Genomic DNA, 21,293 nt, shown 5'->3' with positions numbered 1-21,293 from the left:
ATAAGCTGATGGAGAATGGGTTTAGGTTAGAGATCAGAAGGCAATATTTTACAGTTGGGGTGGCCAGAATCTGGAACCAACTTCCCAGGGAAGTGGGCCTCACCCCTACCTTGGTGCAAATTAAAAACCAGGTTAGATGATCACCTGTCTGGGGTCTTGTGAACCCAGCATTCATTTCTGCCTGTGGCAGGGCATCAGGCTAGATGATCTGTTCAGGTCCCTCCTGATCCTAGGTACTGTGAAACTAGTTTCTCTTCCTTCTCTCCCATTCTTTCTAGACTGCCCCATTCCATCTTTCTCACTCCTAGCTCCGTGTCTCTCTCCCATCTTCCTTGTTTCTCCTGTAGCAGAAATGGGATGATATTCAATAGTACAGAATGCAAGGCCATGCATTTAGGGACTAACAACAAGAATTTCTGCTGTAAATAGGCAGCTCCTCAATCGAAAACAACAGAGGAACAGAAAGACTTGCTGCTCCTCTATTCCTCTACCTATATTCATTGATAACAGGGTGGCTATGAGCCACCAGTGTGACACAGCTATGAAAAAAGCATACCCAGCTGTAGAATATGCGGGGGATGGTACTTCCAGTAGAAATAAGAAATACTATTGCCATTGTACAAAGTCCTGGGAAGATCTCGTGGAATATTGTGTACAATTCCACTCACCCATATTCAGAAAGGATGAACTCAAACTAGAACAGGTGCAGAGAAGGATTACTGGAATAACCAGACTAAGGAAGAGCCTGTTTTAAGGGAAATACGTTTGTCCTGTTTAGCTTAGCAAAAAAATTAAAAAGCTGACAGCAATTGTTTTCACTAAATACAATATATCAGGGCAAACACAAGGGAAGAAGAAGAGCTATCTGAGCTAAAAGACAATGTTGGAATAAACAATAGGTAAGAACTACCCATGGATACATTTAGGTTGAAAATTAGAAGAAAGTATGTATCTCTTGGAAGATCAGGAACCCTGAATAGCCTTCTAACAGAAGCAGACAAGGCATACAATTTAACTAGTTTTAAACTGGAGTTTGATCAATCTATGGAAGGGACAGCAAGAAATTGGACTCACTGAATCAAAGGTTGATCCCAGTCATGTCCTATATTCCCAATCATACTTTTACATTATAAACCTCTATTCAGTAGTACCAAATAAAGCTGACACTTGATAAAGGAGCTGTTATATCAGAAGACTATTCCCGTGTCTTAAAAGCAGAACCTAAACTGGAGCCCTACTGTGCCAGACACTCCATACAAACTAAGAGACATGTTCTGTCCTAAAGAGTTTAAAATCCAAGTAGACAAGGCGCGTGGAGAAGGAGAGAAAGGAAATATTATCTCCATTTTATGTTTAAGTAGCAGAGGCACAGAAAAATGAGCTGCCCAAGCAAGGCTATAAAGAAACTTAATCTGAGTCCAGTGCTGTAGCAAGGAAGTTTGGTGCCTGGTGCAAGCCAGCAGTGGCAAACCATCTTTTCCCCATGCACAGATGTAGGGGACACATGCCCCCCCCCAAGTTTTCCCAGGAGTGCACCCAGCAGTAGGAGCTGCCCTTCCCCTGTTCTGGCACCCCCCGAAATGAGCAGCTTGTGGCTCCATCCTGTGCCCCGCCCCAGCTAGGCAGTGCCTGCTGGTGCCCCTTTGCTTTGGCACCTGGGGTGGTTTGCCCCTCTTGCCCCCCGCTTTTGCTACGGTCACAGTCCAGCGCCTTGACCACATAACCATCCTTCCTACAGTCACCTGTTCCTATGAAAAGAACTAATTCAGACTAGCAACATTATGAGCTCTCATGGCACAAATGCAAACAACTGCAGAAAATATGAGACAGTGCAGAAGCAGATCCTTGCTGTACAGGAGGATACATTGTATTTTCCTTCACATCTAAATTAGTAAATAAATTGCTTACCTATTCCCTTTCACTACAGTTGGTCTGCACAGTGAACATAAGCTGAGGCATTAATGATGAAAGCAATATTACTTAAGATATTCATTGTTATCTACATTTCTTCCACAGCTCAAAATATTACTCCATTTCCACCCACTAGCTGTTCTGTGTCGATTATGCTTCTGCATTTTTGTCTCTAATGAAAATTAAGATATCTCTGTCCTGTAAATAATAACTGTGAAACAGAAGAAAAGTTCGCTGCATCAGTTCTTATTTCTATTCCATTAGCAACTGAAAGACCCCAGTTAAGTTCCAGACCCCATTGATTTGGGCATTAAAAAGACTCAAAAGTTGACCCAGTCCCTTCAGAGCTTACAAAATTAGCAGACAAATGATTGCCATAGTGTGTGGGTGAAAGGAAACAGCAATGTATACACAACTCTTATGAACTTTTATGTACATCTATGTGAATTGCTTCTTTCCTCCAAAATCCCTGTCTTGAGCCTAGCCATTGTTTGCTGGCAGATTATTTTGGGGAGGAGGGGTAGGAGGCAGAGGGAGGTGTGCCAGGGCAGAGATGGTGCTTGAAGAGGGATTTGGTAAAGAAGGAAGAAGATAAAGTAGTAGCCACCTTAAAGTAGTGGTTTGCAACCTATTTAGATTTGAGGCACTGCCCACTTGACTCAAGTCACCCCTCCATAAGTTTTGCGAATAAAGCAGCACCCCAGTTCAAAAAGTAATCTATTTATTACAGTGCTTGTATCCTTATAGAGGGGTAAATCAGTTAGGGCAGGGCAATGGCAAGGCAGAAAGGAGCCTGAGCTTGCACGTATCTCCTACATCTGCTTATCTCCTCATATCTCCCATCACCCTTCAGAAGTTCTTGCAGTGGCCCAGGGTTCCCCATCACCCTAGTTGAGAATCACTGCCTTAAGGATAAGCTCAGGGAGCATGCTTCATGAAAGCCACTTTCTCATACCAGATGAGATCAGGCTGCAAAACCAGAAGTCTCATAGGAATCCCAGGTCATGGAGGCCTCTGTCCAAAAGGTCAGAGTGAAATAATAGTGAAGCATTTCCTACTCCTGGTCATGAACACATGGGGTGTTTGGTGAGGCCAGCCTGCTCTGCGGAGGTCACAACAGCACCTTATTGAATGTGATGCCTCTTACTCATCCTTCTTCTGCCCTTGCCACTAAATGGCATGACAGAGGAGGCAGTGGTCAGTAGGGAGGGAACTGTGTTGTATGTATTGTACCTTGTGTGTGACAGGAACACAAATCAAATGGCTTTGGACAGAAATCCATGTTTACTTGGATCCGGCCTTTGACCCATCCTTTTCTATGGCTTTTTCAGTGGCAATTAGTCTCCAAGATCAGTGGAAGGGCTATGATAATAATCTTCCCTCAATCCCTCTTCTCCTTATCCCCACAAGCCTATTATCCCCTGTAGGATGAATATATCTAGAAAGTTAAAAACAGGGAATCTGTAGCAGGGTTGTCCAAGGGAAGTGTTTTGGTAGGCTATAAGGGAGTCTGGTGAGAAAATCATATGCGACTCCCAACCTCTTTCTCTTTTCCAATGCAAAGATGGTACCCTGTACATCTAAGGGAAAGACAAGGTTGGGGGAACAATATTTACTCTCTGTGACCTCTTGTTTCTTCTCTGATTCTCAACTTTTTCTTCTTCCAATCTATGTCTTATTCTACCATCTTCCCAGCTGTCCATTCATCTCTCTGTTTACACATCCATTACCCATACCTTCCTTCCTAATTACAATCAACTTTGCCATCCCAGCACATCTGCCTCCTGGTTTAGATCACCCATATCCCATTAACTCCCACTGATCCACCAGGACACTTATCCCTCTCCTCCAATCTGAGAACCCCTCTTCTTCTTATCCAACCTCTTCACTGCTCAGAACCACACCTAGAGCTCTGTTTTTTTTCTCATCCAACAGCCTCAGAGTCAGAAAGATTTCTCCTCCATCTCATGGTAGGCACACAGAACACCCTGCAAACAGAATCCTTTTCCTTCATACATATCATGTGTTGTCGCTAGGCTCAGAAGCTGTCCTCGTCCTTTGTACAAAAAACATCCCAATTTCTTATTAGATCTAGAGGATTAAGAGTAGAGACACCAGGGAAGGCCCATGGGACCAGGTAGCATGTTTAAAGAGCACAACTTTTTGTGGGTGTCAGAGTAGGATTGAACTGAACTTGCTCCCCACAAGTCTGCTTCACCTTTTCTCAACTTTTTAATCCTACTGCCTGCAATCTATGGATTTCAGGAAGATGTACTATACCATGAAGCCTCCAGCATTTAATGTCAAGGAAGTGCTAATTCAGAGGCTGTACCCCTAACTCCCACATTCAATAATTACTGATGACTTTTCCTCCAGGGTTTTGTCTAATCCCTTTTTGAATCTAGCTAAACTATCAGCTTCCACAATATCTTGTGACAGCAAGTTGCACACTTTATTTACATACAAAAGATCTTCCTTTTGTTAGTTAAATTTCCTACAAGTTTCATTTTCTGACTCCTAGTTCTTGTACTGTGAGAGATAGTATATTATAAATCCCAATTTACTTTCTCTTTACAATTTACTGTTTTGTAAATCCTTATCATGTGGCACCCTCAAGCATCTCTAAACTCAATAGACCTGGCCTCTTTAATGTCTCTTCATATGGAAGCCCCTCCATACCACTAATCATCCTTGTTGCCCTTCTCTGTAGCTTCACTAGTTTTTTCAACATACTTTTAGAGGTGTGGGGACCAAATTTGGGAACACTATTAAAGGTATGCTCACACCATGGATCTATAAAGTAGAAAAATAATACTTTCTGTTTTGTTTACAGTTCCTTTCTTAACCTTTTGTTTGCCATTTTGACAGCTGCTGAACACTGATAGTTGAAAATAAACTATATGTCTGAATTGAATCCTGTGTAAAGTAGTCTGGGTTTTAAAGATGCTGAGAACTTATATGTCTCATTGCCTTCAGTGGTATTTGTGGATGCTCAACCCTATTTATAACAAGTTTCCACCCATGGTTCTCTTGGACTGTTCAGACTGTCTCACCAATAATCTTTTCCACTGAAGCATTTCTGACCTCCATTTACCTTACCTTTGTTGTCTGAAGACTTTTCTCTCTATAGCCACTTCTGTTTGTGCCATGTCAGTTTGCTGAATACATTTAAAAGAAATATATACATACTTATTTTACATCTTCCTTTTTGTCCGTACTTTTTCAAGACTCAACCAATGAAGATAAAAGTTATATTATCTCACCACCTGTTCTGCTTTAAAGCAGAACAGTATTTATTGTCACATAAATTGTATAGAGATGCAGTGAATCATGACATCTTCAAGGTCTAATTATTTGTCTCAAGGGTTTCACTCCAAAACTTTAGAGAACTGTTTCAGCTGTATCTGAAGCATGGGCAACTTTCCTGGCTTCTTGTTTGCATCCTATCAGTATAGGCTCTATTCAGAATCATCTTGAGGGTTTGCTTGAACTACTTCTTCTTGCTGCTTCCTCCAAAGAAGTAAATGGCAGGAGTGTGGGGGTTGATGCTGCTATTAAGAGTGGAGAGGAAGAGGGCGACAAGATGTAGTTGACTGAGCAAAGATAAACGATAGTAATAATTCAGAAGATATAATATCCTCATAACAATGAAGTTCAGGTTCCATATGAATATAACCACTGCCTGGCAATGGCTAGTGTCATCTGAATGCTCTTCTATTAACTTCTCTTTGCACATCAGATATTCAGCTATTGTCACTAGAAAAGAAAGCATCCAGAGTTCACACCATTGTTAATTGGTGCAGTGAGTTTTGGCACTGTTACCAAACAGGATAAAAAATTGACAAGCACTCTCAAAACTGAGGGCAGTCAGAAGATAGAAACCAGTGTTATATCCAAGTAGGAAGGTGTTGAGGGAGCTAGCTGGGGTTATTGCAGGGCCCTTGGCACAGCTTTATGAGCGCTCATGGTGCTCGGACCAGGTGCCAGATGACTGGAAGATAGCTAAAGTGGTCCCCATCTTCAAAAAAGGGAAGAGAGAGGACTCAGGCAACTGTAGGCCCGTCAGTCTTCCCTCAATCCTAGGGAAACTCATTGAGAAGACATCAAGGAGCACATCTGTGTTGGACCGGCTTCAGGGATGATGCTCAAGGGCAACCAGCACGGTTTCATTAGGGGCAGGTCATGTCAGACCAACCTGATTGCCTTTTATGATCAGGTCACAAAGGCAATGGATGCAGGTGTCGCCATGGACGTAGTCTTTCTAGACTTCAGCAAGGCCTTTGACACCATCTCCCACCCCATCCTCATTAAAAAACTAGGTGACTGTGGCATTGATGCCTACACAGTCAGATGGATTGCAGATTGGCTCAAGGGTCATACTCAGAGGGTGGTGGTAGACAGGTCATATTCAACTAAGGGGGAAGTGGGCAGCAGAGTCCCCCAGGGCTCAGTCCTTGGGCCCGCGCTGTTCAATTTCTTCATCAGCAATTTGGACTACAGGGTGAAAAGCAACCTGTTTAAATTTGCTGATGATACCAAAATTTGGGGTGAGGTGAGCACGCTAGTAGGGAGGGAAAGATTGCAGCAAGATCTGGATAGGTTACAGGATGCGTTTCAATACTGACAAGTAAAGGGTGCTGCACTTGGGCAGTAGAAACCAGCAGCACACTTATAAGATGGGAAACTCCCTTCTTGAGAGCACGGAGGCGGAAAGGGATCTTGGAGTCATTATTGACTCCAAGATGAACATGGGCTGACAATGCGAGGTCTCGGTTGGCAGGGCTAACAGGACCTTGTCATGCATCCACAGGTGCATCTCTAGCAGGGCCAGGGAGGTGATCCTCCCCCTCTATGCGACGCTGGTCAGGCCACAGCTGGAGTACTGTGTCCAGTTCTGTGCGCCCCACTTCAGGAGGGATGTGGACAACATTGAGAGGGTCCAGAGGAGGGCCACTCGCATGATCCGGGGACTACAGGGCAGACCCTACATTGAAAGACAGCAGGACCTAAACCTGTTTAGCCTTCACAAGAGAAGGCTGAGTGGGGACCTGGTGACTGTCTATAAACTCACTAGGGGGGACCAGAAGGGTTTGCGGAGACACTGTTTCCCCTAGCACCCCCTGGCATGACAAGGAATAATGGACACAAATTATTGGAGAGGAGGTTTAGATTAGACATCCGTAAGAACTACTTCACAATTAGGGTGGCTAAGAGCTGGAACCAACTTCCAAGGGAAGTGGTGCTGGCTCCTACCCTGGGGATCTTTAAGAAGAGGCTTGATGCCTACCTGGCTGGAGTCATTTGAGCCCAGTTTTTTTCCTGCCCAGGCGGGGGCTCGGACTTGAAGATCTACAAGGTCCCTTCCAACCCTACTTCTATGATTCTATGATATGATTCTAACAGATAACACCGTTGTCAAATAGACGCCATAGAAGTATTCATAACTAGAAATATTCTCAGTTGACAGTACAAAGTACCATAACCACTGGGCTATAGTGCTATAATCTGTTTGCTTCTGGCCCAATGAATATTTAATTATTTACTCAAAATGTACAAAGCAGCAAGGAGAGATCAGCAAGGGATGATCATGCCAGGAAAGAGATTACCATAATTACCTAAAGTGAGGTTTATGTCTCCCAGTACCATTGCTCTGTAGAAATGTTTCTCCCAGTTGAGATGTTTACTGGGTCTTCACTGGGGAAAAATATTCTGTTTGACTCATCCATGAGGAAAGCTCAAGTTTGGATAATACAGCTTTTCTGTAAGTATGTCTAAAAATACTGTGAACATGGTGTTTTGTATTATTTTTCTTTTTTGCTGGTCACTGTTGTCCTTATTAAATGAGAAGGTCTGAGCAACAGGAAAATATGCCATTGTCTATATTTTCTGAAATGAGGAAGGCATTCAGACAGATTTTTTCTTAGCAATTGGTAAAAAAATGAGAAGTCCAAGGATTTAGAAGAAATTGTGAGCTTTCCTGTATGGTTGTTCCGGTGGGATATGGAAATTCAACCACCATGTCACATTGCAAATTAATGTAAAAGAATGAGATAATACATTACTCTTGTCTTATCTTTATTATTAGAGCCAGAAACTGTTCTTAGAAAAATACATTCAACTCCCATTGAAGTCAATAGAATATATTCCGTGTGTGTGTGTGTGTGTGGTATATATTTAAAGTTTTCAATATATACATGATATAATTTAGGTATATATCAAGGCTTTTAAATATATGATTATATGATTTCATTGAAAAAAATACCTGTAAGTCCTCTTTCTCCATGATGTTTCTGCTCAGTAGTATCTCCCACTAAATTAAGAAATTGAATAACTTTGTTCTTCAGTGAGATTCATTCCTAAGTGGCATTAATGGCAAACTTACAAATTAGAGTTTCACATTGTAGCTACAAAGTAATTTGAATTGGTCAGAAAATGGTTTCCCTGACCTGTGAAAGTTTTTAAGATCTCCCCATTCTACATCAGGGCAAATCTAAGACTTTTTAGAGGTTTTGTGAAAGGCACAAAAAGGGAGCGACCCCAGTGAGACTCTGGGGTCCCACTCCTGTGGACCCCAGAGCACCCCTGTGGGATGTGAAAGATGAGCTTAAAGCACTTAATTTAGACAAGGGACTTGAAACGTGTTCTGTCCCTTCTTAGGCAAGTACCATAACCACTGGGCTATAGTGCTATAATCTGTTTGCTTCTGGCCCAATGAATATTTAATTATTTACTCAAAATGGAGCAGCTTTAACAGCAGAGACAGAAAAACTGATTGTACAGTCTAGTGGTTATGCTGTTCACCCAGGAGAAAGAGATACTGTGGTTCAAGTTTCTGCTTAACTCAGGAAGAACAGAAATATGAACACTGGTCTCCCACATCCTATACCCGTGCCCTAGCCACTGGGCTATTAGCTATCTTGTAGTGGAAAAACAGATTTGTCTTCCTTCTCTGTTGGACCCAAATTCCATCTTTGTCAAACCTGTTGTATATAATCCCATGAGAAAGCTTGGGTTCCATAAATAGACATTTTCTGACAATTTTTTGTTTTGCTGTAAAATTTTACATTAACATTATTTAACCAAGCATATAAACATGGTCCAGCACTCTGCACCATAAGGGAAAATTCCTGGAATGTTATGTAAATATATATTCCAACACGGATTGATTGCAATGCAAGTTAATTACCCAGCTTTTCTGCATTTGACTGGTACTCAACTGAGTCCTGAAACAAGCTCTTCTTTCATTCTCATTCCTTTTGCTTCACAGGAGAGAGTTAACCTACTATTACATGAATTAATCTACCTCCTTAAGGTCCCACTAAAGACAACATAAAAAGAAGAATATACATTCTGGAGCTAAGTCTGTGCAGCTATTAGGTAAGTGGAATTACTCACTCCAGTATTAAGCTTCTTTTCATGAACCCCAATTTCCTTGAGTTCAAAAACAGTTCTTTTTACAGGTTGTAAGAAAAAAACCTTCAAGAAATACCCTGGAAAGTTTCAGCTTTTATCAGTCAGATCTTTTCAAAGGCATTAGTTTCCATAACCTATGAATGCTGACCACACTTCCTTCTGTGAGGTAGTATGTGGTAACCAAGTAAACCATCTAGAAAAGTGTCAGGAATGAGAACGTGAATGAAGTCTTAGTTATTAAAGGGGGAAGAAGTCTCACAAAACCACTCAAGGTTACTCTAAGTAACAGCATAGTGTAGGTGCTCATACCCTGGGCACCTGAAAGCAGTATGAAAACTTCAGTATAGAACAGTGAGTTTACGTAAGAAGACCTAGAGAAAAAAGCAAAGAGGATTGGTGCAAAAGGAGAGCACTATGCAAGAAGGTGCCTGTTTGACATTTGTGGAAAACTGAGATATTTCTCTTCAGTGAGTAAAAAGAATGCAAATAATTAAAATGTAATGCTGAACTTACTAAGATCATTCCCAAGTGAGAGCATTCAAAGGTGGCAATGGAAGGAGTCCAATCCACCCAATTACATCCAGGAGGGCTTCTCGAACTGTTCTTCTTTACTAGGAGAGTGGGGAGCAAATAGTGTGAAAACTATCCTCTCTTCCCCAAAAAAGGAATGTAGTTTTCACATTATCCAAAATGTCAGAGATATGCTAAGCAGAGGATCTTACACTGATTGGTAGAGGCAGGGCTTCAAATGGCCCCAACCACTGTCTGGTGACAAAATCCAGCAATATGCTTGGGAGTTGACAACTATGGGAACAGGATGGAAATACATGAAAAGTTGTTCTGAGCTTCTACAACAGAAAGAGGCATGTCTCTATACAACCAAGCAAAAACCTACTAAGTGGGTAGGGAATCTGTTTGGGGAGGATAAGATCTGAGAAAAAAGGGGGAAAAAAATCTCATTTTAGAATTGTACCATCAAATTCAAACTAAAATAATTGGATTGCCTTTGTATCTGTAGCATCTTTCCCTTCCTTCCAATTTCTCTTATACTTTTCAATGTGTTATCACTCTAGGATCTAAGAAAGAAAAGAATAAAATGGTCCTATGACTGGCATTTGTCAAAGGAACGTGAGAAAAAGTAAACGAACAAATATTGGAAATTCAGCACCTTCCTCTAATATCCTTATCCACCCACTCCCACTGGTAATGAATAAGAAATGCTAAAGTAAAAGTGAAGATGTTGCTCCCAAAATTTGAACAGAATTAGGAGCAACTAAGCTATCTGAGAAATCCCCTGAGGAAGTTCCTTGTTCTTGCTGCAAAGTATCAAACTGTTTTTACATGAAGTTGTTACTGTGTGCTGGAACGAACATTCATAGCCAAAAAAGGAGACGGTTTGCTCTGTCTTCTCCTTCAGATGTTTCATGAAAATTACCCAGTCCCTAAGCAGGAAGTGCTACTGATTAATGTGAGAAACAAACAAACCCAAGAAAAGGGTGAGAATAAAGTTACAAGAAGAAAGGACATTGGCTTGAAAGAAAACAATTTCTAACTGATTTCCAAGGCTTTCGATTGACAAGTTTATCTTCTGTCCAGCAATTACAAGACCAAAAATAAATGCCAAATATACATCTCCCAAAAAGGCAATAAAAACTTACTTTCCCATTAAATGTGGAAAAGCATAAAGGAGTCACAAGACTAGCCAGTGTCCAAATAGCCTGGAGTCTGAAAAATTCCAGGTCCCTCCAGGTCCCCTAATCTCTATGTCAGTCAATTTACAACACAGTTAGTTAACTGGTGTAGTTAACAGATGTAGCTACCACTGTTAACTACACCAGTTAACTTCCACTCCTGGGGAAAATCAGGAGTAATAGCCACAAACTCCTGGAAGACCATTTCAGGCTTAACACTAGGAAAAGCTTCCTCACAGGTTGGGTGTCCAGACTGTGGAATAAGCTCCCTCCAGAGGTGGTGCAATTGCCTGCTCTAGAAATGTGCTTTAGTTCAGTCTGTTACTTTCCAAGTAGCATTCAGATGTTTTTCTCCCATGGTGTAATTCTCTGTAAAATGATCTATTCCAGAAGTGTGTAAGTAGAATTCTGGAGCAATACTATGACATCATAATTTGTTGCTAAAGAATGGGCTTTGCCTGGCATTCTCATAGCTGTCATAGTTTTTTTACTATGGAGTAAAGAAGCATTTCCACTCTGCACAGAGAGCGGTGACCTTGATTTACAAGAAAAGGGGAAGGGAGGACATTAGAAACTGGAGACCAATCACTTTACTAAACATAGACTATAAGTGTTCACTTAGATATTAGCAGCACGTTTAGGGGGGATACTTGTACAGGAGGTGGGAGGGGAGCAAACTTGCATGGTGGTGGGGAGAAGGGCAGCACCAACTCATTGGATTGTTAGGGACATGTTAGCTTAATTTGGGAACCAAAGTAGAATTCGTTAGTGGTAAACCTGGATTTACAAAAAGTATACAATAGTATTGTGCATGAATTTTTGTGTGGGTTGTTAGATAAGATGGGGCTACCGGGGACATTTGTGGGGCAGGTGAGGGCTATTTACAGGAGGGCAAAGAGCAGGATTATGGTCCGGGGATTTTAGGAGAAAGGGGAACTGTGGGTAAAAGTGTGGTACTGGTGGTGGGGAGTTGGGGTGATTTGGGGAGATTTGGGCTGAGGGTGAAAAGGGAAAGGATGAAGGTGCTGGGGGTGATTATGGATGGTCAGAGGAAAGAGAAGGAGGCATGGGAGAAATTGGAGGGAAGGGTGAAGGGAGTGGTGGGGTTGTGGGGAACACAGGGATTGTCATTTAGGGATAAGGTACAGGTGATAAAACAGTGTCTACTGCCACTGATTTACAGGAATTGTGTATCCACCATCCTGAGTACAGGTGCAAAGACTGCAGAGGACGTTGTGTTTGGGTTTTTTGTGGTGTGGGAGGGGGAATGGAGAGAGTGGCTGGGGGGAAATGTATAAGGATGAGGGGTTGTGGGGATAGGGATTGCCAAACATAGAGACATTTATGTCCATTTTCTGAAGATGGTGGTGAGGGGGAATGGGATAACGGGGCATTTTTGTAGGTTTTGGGCAGGGAGGTTATTAAGGAGATTGAGTTTATATGGGGGAAGGTGGAAAGGGTTGTGGGCATGGAGGATGTCGCTGCAGTATGCGCAACTGGGGGCTTTTCTTAAAGCATAGGGATTGGAGGGAATGGGGCTTGATGGATTGGGGGACTTGAAAGGGGTGTTTAAGTTTCTGAGGGAAAGGGAGGTAGTTACAGATGTGGCACAATTGGAGTGGGACCAAGTTAAACACGTGTGGAAATGCGTGGAAGGGAAGGCACGGAAGGGGGAGCACAAGGCGTGAGCATAGGGGGCAGTGCAGAAAACATTACCAGTAAGGGAAACATTGCATTGGTGAGGATTAGTTACGTAACCAAAATGTCTGAAGGAAATTTGTGATAAAGATGAGTCAGTGTTTCAAGTCTTATGCGATTGTTTTTATGCACAGAAAGTGTTGGGGAGGGTGGCTAGTTTCTTGAAAAGCACGGGAAAGGGAAACGGGGTGTCTTTTGAAAATGTGTTGTATGGGCTAAGGGAAGACACAGATGGGTCACAGACGGTTAGGGTTTGTTGGCTTGTGTTAAAGTGGCTATTTGGAAGGTTATGTGTTTGTTAGTTAGGAAGAGGCTTTGTTTCTCGACTGTGGTGTATCTGCAATTAGGGTTACATGAGCTGAAATTTTATATAGCAAAGAGGGGAAAAGGGCAGTTATGGTAGGGACAAAGGGAATGGGGAGCTGTGGAAAGGGACTGATTGGCGCCCGTTGTTCTTGCCAAAGTTAGGCATCGGGTAAGCTTTGGGGATGTCAAATAAAGAGACTTTATAGGAGGTGGGACATGTATTTAGGAGAGTAAGTAAGCAGGTTATGTGGAAAAATGTTGTTGCTTTGTAGTATATATGATAGCTGGTGTTACAGATGGCTTTTCATTGGATATATTGCCTTTGTTTTGGTATTTGCCGATTTGTATGAAATGAAACATTTGTATATATGATAGTCATGTAAATTAAGTGTTACAAATGTGTGTTTCTTTACTGCTGAATAATTAGCATATTTGGTATTGTGTTATCTTTTTCTTTCTTTAAGGTGTAACAAATATGTGAGTTATTTTGAGCTGAATATTAAGAGTCCTTTGAGTTTGCTTGTATGATAATTCTGGCGGGGGGTTATGTTAGTGTGACGGAATAGCCAGTGGCAGCTTGGCCCAGAGGTTTGGAAAAGTTCAGAAATGATTGGTGGGGGGGGAGGGGTTCCTTTTTCCCCACCAATCAGGCCCCGTAAAAGGAGAGGGCTTGCTCCCCCTGAGGTAAAAAAAAACTCTCTCTCGGTTCGTTTCTTTGGAGGCTCAATGAATATTAATGATCCTTCAGGCACACATTGTTGGTGATACAAAAGGGTATATATTTGCAAATAGGGTCAGAGAGAGAAGACAAAAGATCAAAACCCTCTGCCCCCGAGCACAATCATTAGCAGGCTTTTATCCCCTCTCTTCTGGCACGTGTACAGAAACAGGAACTCTTACAACTCATTTCCGGTTCATACAAACATGCATGAGAATACGTCAGATCATGCATCCCATGTGTATTATAATTAACTACTTAAGTATGTGGGGCGGATAGGCTTAATATGTATTAGGTTATTACGCGTGCTCAAAAGGGACCAAGGGTACTCAAGGTTCAACCTGAAGGCTAAAATGGCAATTACTCTTATCTTAGCCTAAGAACCGTGGGAGCCATGAAAGAAAGTGTGATTTAGTGTAACAGAGAGATAGTAAATTTGCAGAACAAAGGGAGCTCTTGGAGTTTTTCCTTCAGTTTCCAACCCCCCCCCTTCCCTCTCTCATTAAGAAGACAAGGAGGGCTGGCAGCCGTGCTTATTCAGAGGACAACACTATTGATGGGAGCTAACAGCTATTGATAATGCATTTTTAATAATATTTCTAACAATATTCCCCCCTCAAGATGCTTTCTGATCTTTACTTCATTTGGGCATATCAAGATAATTACGAGGAATTTTTCTGAGGACCATGACTTTTGCTACAGTCTGTGCTTTTAGAGGGACTGCTGCAACCTGCATTCCTTCTACTGTGGTGGTTATCAATCTAGTAAGACAAGGAATGAGACAAGGGATAAAAATCAAACCAGTTAGAGCACACAAAAGCACAAACCCTACTTTTTTCCACCAGGGTCCTCCAAATAATTGAAACCACCAGTCCTTATTCCATGTGGTTTCCCACATTTGTATTGGTACATGGGCTATTTTCCTAATCTCTTTGGCAATCTCTAAGACCACCTTCCCGTTATCATCTATTTGGAGGCAACAATTAGAAAGGTTGAACTTTCCACAGACTCCGCCATCCTCTGCGAGTAAATAGTCTAAAGCCATTCGATTTTGGTATATGGCTTCCCTCATCTGAGAACTTTGTCGAGCCAGCAACTCGAGAGCAGTGGCGGTCTGGTTAGTAATTACTTCCAAGACTGCCTGCAACCGGATGATTCTATTCAGCATATATATTGGTGTCCGGTAGCCCCAACTCCCATCATTAGCCCATGTAGCTGGTCCATAATACTCAATAATCCTCTGAGGAGGCCACTCATCCTCCTTCCACTTTTGGGAGCCACCCTGTGTCAAACTTACATCAATACTTCTCTTGGCCCTGTTCCAATCATCATACAAAGAGACTCCTAGCTTATTTCCAACCTCAGATGGTAACAAAAAGAAAGATGGTACAATTACTCCAATATAGCAGGTTCCTGTCCACCCTCGTGGTAGGACCGTATAGGCACGCTTTCCACAAATCCAATAATGTCCTTTTAGGGCCCTGTGTTCCCCTCCCAAGGCTAGGGGGTCACGGCTGTGGAAAAGAAGGGGATAGTATTTGGTGCCCTTATGCCCTAAAGGGCCAGTGTGATAGTTACTCAGTTTAAACTGACATTTCCATACGCCATCTTTATCCCTATACTCGCACTTGGTTATTTCATTTGTGTCATTTAAGGCACTCCAATATGCATTAAACCTTGCCACTGTGCCATTCAGGTGTGCCCATTGCCACTTATAGATGTAGGTAAATCGTTCGCCTCGGGTCTTTTCATATGCCTGACATCTGGTAGGGTCAGGATCGAAAGGTAATATTCTTGTCCTTTTGAAATTTTGCATCTGTGTGGAGATTGGGAGCCTAACGGCAGCAGAATTCCATTGATCAGCATACTTGCTGCATACTCGGGCCCATTTTAATGTCCATGTACACTGACTATGTCCTAAACTCTTTCCTGTACCATTACTGCTAATACAGTACTCTCCCAATGCCACTTGGGAAAGATCCCAGCTGTGGTTCTCATCCCATTCTTGACCAGTACTCTTAACATCTGCTTTGTCACTGACTAACCATTTTGGGGCCAAAGGAAAAGCCCTCCAAGGCCACTGTTCTCCGGCCTCTCGGAGCCCCCCACAGGCCCAGCAGTTGGTAAGATTAAAAGTACTTGCAATCCTCTCCATCATATCAACATACAAATTTGTCCCTGGGGGAGTAATTTGGGAAAGCGGGGGCATAGGCCAGTGGCTAAGGCTATGCAATCCTGCTTCTTTCATTATGCAGATAACAACAAGGCACATTAAAATTCCCACCATATTTTCCCTTTTACTTTCTGGACTAATTTTCTGAACTTTGATTAAGCCGTCTCAGGCGCACTTGGAGATCACCAGTAGGTTCACAGCTCCACTTGCTGGCTTCTTGTTCCGAAGACGACTCAGCTTCCGGAGTGAGTTCGTCTTGGGAGTTGTTGTCCTCTGACGCTTGTAGATGTCGTTTCACACGGGTATGGTGTATCCAACGGTCATGGCCAGCGATCTTTACAGCGGTGTGGGTTGTTAGAAGTACCTGGAAAGGGCCACTCCACCTCTCAGTCAGAGGTTCCTTTTTCCACCGCTGCACCAAGACCCAGTCTCCCGGGGAGAAGTCATGTACTGGTACGTCTAAAGGCAGGCGCTGAAAGGAGGCTGCATACCTGTGAAGAGAAAACAAGACAGACTGCAAAGCAATAACGTACATATGAAGCTCACTATTACCTAATTCAAAAGTTACATTCTCTTGCATCCCAGGAGGTAAGACTCGAGGGGGCTTGCCAAACATAATTTCATATGGGGTCAATTTAAGGCCCCATCAGGGAGTGTTTCGAATGCAAGTAAGGGCGAGCAGCAATGCTTGAGGCCACTTAAGACGTGTTTCAATACAGATTTTGATGAGCAAAGTCTTTAAAGTCCTATTCATGCGTTCCACTTGTCCTGAACTCTGTGGTCTCCATGGTGTGTGTAATTTCCAAGTAACCTTGAGAGTTTGCGCGACTTCTTGAACCACCTTTCCCACGAAGTGTTGTCCTTGATCCGACTCAATGGACTCAGGCAGGGAATACCGTGGAATGATCTCCTGCAACAAATACTTCACTACTGTAGCCGCAGTGGCAGTCCTGGTGGGCCAGGCCTCGACCCAACCAGAGAGCTGGTCTACCACGACAAGTAAAAACCCGTGATGTCCGGACCGTGGGAGCTCGGCAAAATCAATCTGCCATGCCTGTCCAGGGTACGCTGCCCAGGGTCTACCTCCCATTGGCACAGGGGGTTTCCTTCGGGGGTTTACTTTCTGGCATGTGATGCACTTGGTAGCAATGCGCTGAGCTTCTACATATAGCCCTGGAGCTACTGCTTGGCGGATCACTAGATCACCCATGGCCAAACCTCCCATATGGGTTCTTGCATGGAGCTGTTGCAGCACCTCCCGAAGCAACTGCCTGGGTATCATGACTTTCCCTCCTGGTACTATCCACCACCCCTGGGAGTTCTTTTCTGCACAAGCTCTTTGTGCAAATTTATCTTCTTCAGGGGAATACTGTGGGACTAAATCTTGGATGTCTGGCCATATGGCATGGGACATGGCCTGCTTGGATACCTCCTCCGCTTCTCCCCCAATAAATGCAGCTTCCTTTGCTGCTGAATCAGCCTTTGCATTTCCAAGCTTATGCTTTTCCTCAGCAGCCTTCCCATGGGCCCGCACATGAATGACTGCTACCTCTTTAGGCTGGTGGAGTGCCTCTAGTAGCTTGATAATCTGGGGGCCATTAGCAATTTTATTCCCAGAGGCCGTAATAAAACCCCTTTCTTTCCACAATAGTCCGTGTGCATGGACTGTAGAAAAAGCATAGCGAGAGTCAGTGTATATATTAACCCGCTGGTCTGTCCCCAGCTGTAATGCTCGGGTGAGCGCAATGAGTTCTGCGGCCTGTGCCGACCATGAGCTCGGCAATGACTCCCTCCATACTACCTTATCCAAGGTTACCACTGCACATCCTGTTCGTCTTTTCCCATCGATGACAGCTGGAGCCGTCTACGAAGTATTCAACATCTGGGTCCTCAATTGGGTCCTCAGCAAGATCAGGTCGCACCTGTGTGGTTTGATTTAGGACCTCAAGGCAGTCATGCATCGGTTTCCCTGGCTCCGGCAGCAAGGTTGCAGGGTTTAAAGCTGTAGTATGTTTGAAAGTAAGTCCTGGATTAGAGAGCAAAAATATCTCATACCGTGATTGTCTGGAGGGGTTAAGAAATTTCCCTCCCTCAGTCCCTAGGATCTGGGGAACTCCATGAGGAGTGAGTATTTCCATATCCGCACCCATGACTATCTTCTGGGCTTCTTCAACAACCACTGCTGTGGCTGCCACAGCCCGAAGACAGGCTGGCCACCCGAGTGCAACTGGATCTAGAACCTTTGAGTAATATCCCACGGGTCTCCAGGTCGGGCCCGATGGCTGTGTCAGCACCCCTGATGCAACCCCTCGATTCTCATGAACATACAGTCGATATGGCTTTTTACTGTTTGGGATGGCCAGGGCAGGGGGCTGGGTTAATGCTGCTTTAAGCAGATCAAAGGCATGCTGCATTTCTTTATTCCATTTCCATTTAGTGAGACTCTCCTTAGTCAGTGAGTCATATAGTGGTCTAGCCTTCCCACCATAATCTGGTATCCATAGTCGACAGAACCCAGTTAGCCCTAGGAATGCCCGCAGCTCCTTGGGTGACTTAGGTGGGGTTAGACCTTGGATTGCCTGTATGCGATCTGCACTTAGGGCTCTGACTCCTTTTGAGAGCTTATATCCCAAAAATGTGACTTCAGGCTGACATATCTGGGCTTTCTCTCTAGAAACTTTATATCCTTTTTCCCCCAGAGTGTTTAGGAGTGACCTGGTGGCTTCCTCACAGAGCTGCAAGTTTGGGCTTGCAACTAGCAGGTCATCCACATACTGGAGGAGAGTCACTGCGGGGTGTGATCCCTTCCACTCCTCCAAGTCCTTCTGAAGGGCAAGTCCGAAAATATGAGGGGCTGCTACGAATCCTTGTGGGAGAACTGTCCACATGAGTTGGGCTTTATGGAAGGTGTCTAGATCCTCCCATTCAAAAGCAAACAATTTTTGACTGTCTCGGTGAAGGGGAATAGAGAAGAAAGCATCTTTCAAATCTAGCACTGAAAATATTTCAGCTTCCTCCGGTACTTGTGTCAAAATCGTGTGAGGGTTCGGGACTACAGGATGGTCTGAAAGGACCTTCTTATTTACTGCCCGTAAGTCTTGGACCAGTCTGTATGAGACCCCATCTGCCTTCGGCACTCCAAGGATGGGGGTGTTATAGGGTGAAGACCCTTCCACTAGCCATCCGTACCTCTTGTATTTCTCTATTAACGACTTGAGTCCAGCTCTGGCCGCTCGGCTGAGTGGGTACTGCTTTACCCGAACGGGCCCCTCCCCATCCTTGAGTACGATCCTTACCGGGGAGACGAACTTAGCTCGCGCAGGGGTTTCATCAGCCCATACTGAGGGGTCTACTCCAGTCATGTGATCTTCTGGACTTACTGCAGGGCGTCGGTCCTCCAGGAGAGCCATCTGATAGTTCGAGCTCTGCTTGACAGGTAGCTGGACCACCATCTGATCGTCTCTGAAAAAGATCTCAGCTTGCAATTTTGTGAGTAAGTCCCGCCCAAGGAGTGCAACCGGGCAACTTGGAGAATACACAAAGGAGTGCTCAAGCAAATGATCCCCCACTTTGGTGAGGAGTGGTTTACAAACAGGGAGTCGGGATTGTGTTCCCTCAATCCCTTCTACAAGTACATGCTGTTCACTAGTTCCTGCACAGGGGGGGTTTTCTGGAATCATTGAAAATGTAGCCCCAGTATCCACCAAGGCTTCAAAGTTTTTGCCACCAACCCTAATGGTTACCATGGGATCTTCTTGGGCTCCAACCCGAAGGGTAGTGGTCTTAGATCCCTGTCCCCTTCATTCTGAATCCTCACCCTTGTCTTCTGCCCGCATGAGGTGACCTCTCGGTTCCCTCTCTCTCTTCTCCTTCAACTTCGGGCATTCCCTTTTCCAGTGTCCTTTCTCTTTGCAATAAGCACAAACGTCTGCTCCCACTCTTTCTCCTTTCCCCTTCTGCATCCCAGCCTTTTCAGAGTTCCCTCCAGTTATAGCAGCTGCTAGTGCTGCCATCTGTCGCTGAGCCTTTTTATCCTCCTTGCGCTCCTGCACTTGCTCACGATTCCCATACACCTTATATGCAATTTCCACCAGCTCTGAAATCGGTTTCCCAGCACCTCCCTCAGTTTTCTGTAACTTCTTACGGATATCAGCAGCAGATTGACCAATAAACATAAGATTTACCATGCGCTGGTTATCTGGGGCTTCTGGATCCAGATCCGAAAACCTGCGAAACGCCTCATACAGTCTCCCAAGGAAAGCTGAGGGATCCTCCTCTTTTCCCTGTCTCACTTCATACAACTTAGACAGATTGGTAACCCGAGGCACTGCCTTTCCCATTGCTTCCACTATAATTCCCAGATACCGTGCACTCAGCTCTCTGCCTTCGGCAGTGTGATTATCCCATCTCGGCTCTTCTACAGGGAAGGTATCACGCAGAGTACGACCAGCAGCACCCTCTAACTCAACTCTGGCTGTCGCAATACGCTCTGCTGTACCTAACACTAATCTCCTCTCCTCCGGGGTTAGGAGGGTCTGGAGCATCATCTGGACATCAGCCCAAGTGGGTCGATGAGTCTGCCCAATAGATCAAAACAAATCCCTCATCTTTTCAGGGTCTTCACGAAAAGAGGGGCTCTGATTCTTCCAGTTAAATAAATCTGAAGTACTAAATGGGGTGTAGACAAAAGTTGCAGTGCCTCCTTCCCCAATAACCTCTCGCATCGGACAGTTCGACACCGGCTGTGACTCTACAGGCTTGCGCAAATAATAACCCTTATTTCCTGATTCAGATGAGGCACTTGGCTGAGGCTCACGCTCTAACTCATTAGGTATGCCTTGGTACGTCGGTGGTGGTCTCTCTAAGGGAGGGGGCAGTGGTGCAGAAGGACTGGATGCCGAGGAGGCGTCTGACTCATCTTCGCTACCCGACAGGGCAACCGGAGCACGGGTCCGGTACTCAGCCAATTCAGAATTCCCCCCCTCATTAGACTCAGGAAGTACAGGCGCCCCCCCCGAGTCTTTTTCTTAACAAGCATCACATGAGACTTTACTAAGTAATTCTTAATCCAAGGTGGCTGATTTTGAACCACCCACAACCAACAATCAATATAAGGAAACTGATTCCAATACCCATTTTGCATAACAATTTCATGGATAGCTATCACTTCTTTTAGCACAAAGGATCCTTTCGGGGTCCAGTGGACCCCAAATGTTGGCCACTCGAGTTGACAAAACTTAGTTAAATCACCTTTTTTCATTTTTATTCCGTAATCGGCTGGCCTTGCAAATTTATTAAAATGACGTAATAAGCACCTTAGAGGGGTATCCGTGTTTTCTACACGGGAGCTAACCGTACCCATTTTGCCCACAAAAGTGCACCC

The 21,293-nt window shown here is 44.1% G+C and overlaps 1 protein-coding gene across 1 annotated transcript; it reads right to left on the bottom strand.

Moving 5' to 3' along the window:
- Nucleotides 1–5,292: 5,292 nt before the first annotated feature.
- Nucleotides 5,293–7,637, bottom strand: MAS1 (MAS1 proto-oncogene, G protein-coupled receptor). Its single transcript, XM_090033862.1, is given in 5 exon segments — nt 5,293–5,331; nt 5,333–5,693; nt 5,695–5,761; nt 5,764–5,828; nt 7,555–7,637. Coding segments are annotated over 5 exon segments (615 nt in total).
- Nucleotides 7,638–21,293: the final 13,656 nt, after the last annotated feature.

This window comes from Crocodylus siamensis, chromosome 1 (genome assembly GCF_052110815.1).
Source record: "Crocodylus siamensis isolate JL-2025a chromosome 1, ASM5211081v1, whole genome shotgun sequence".
Classification (NCBI taxonomy): domain Eukaryota; kingdom Metazoa; phylum Chordata; order Crocodylia; family Crocodylidae; genus Crocodylus; species Crocodylus siamensis.
The sequence above is the reverse complement of the archived record's forward strand: the minus strand, read 5'-3'. Positions and strand labels throughout refer to the sequence as shown.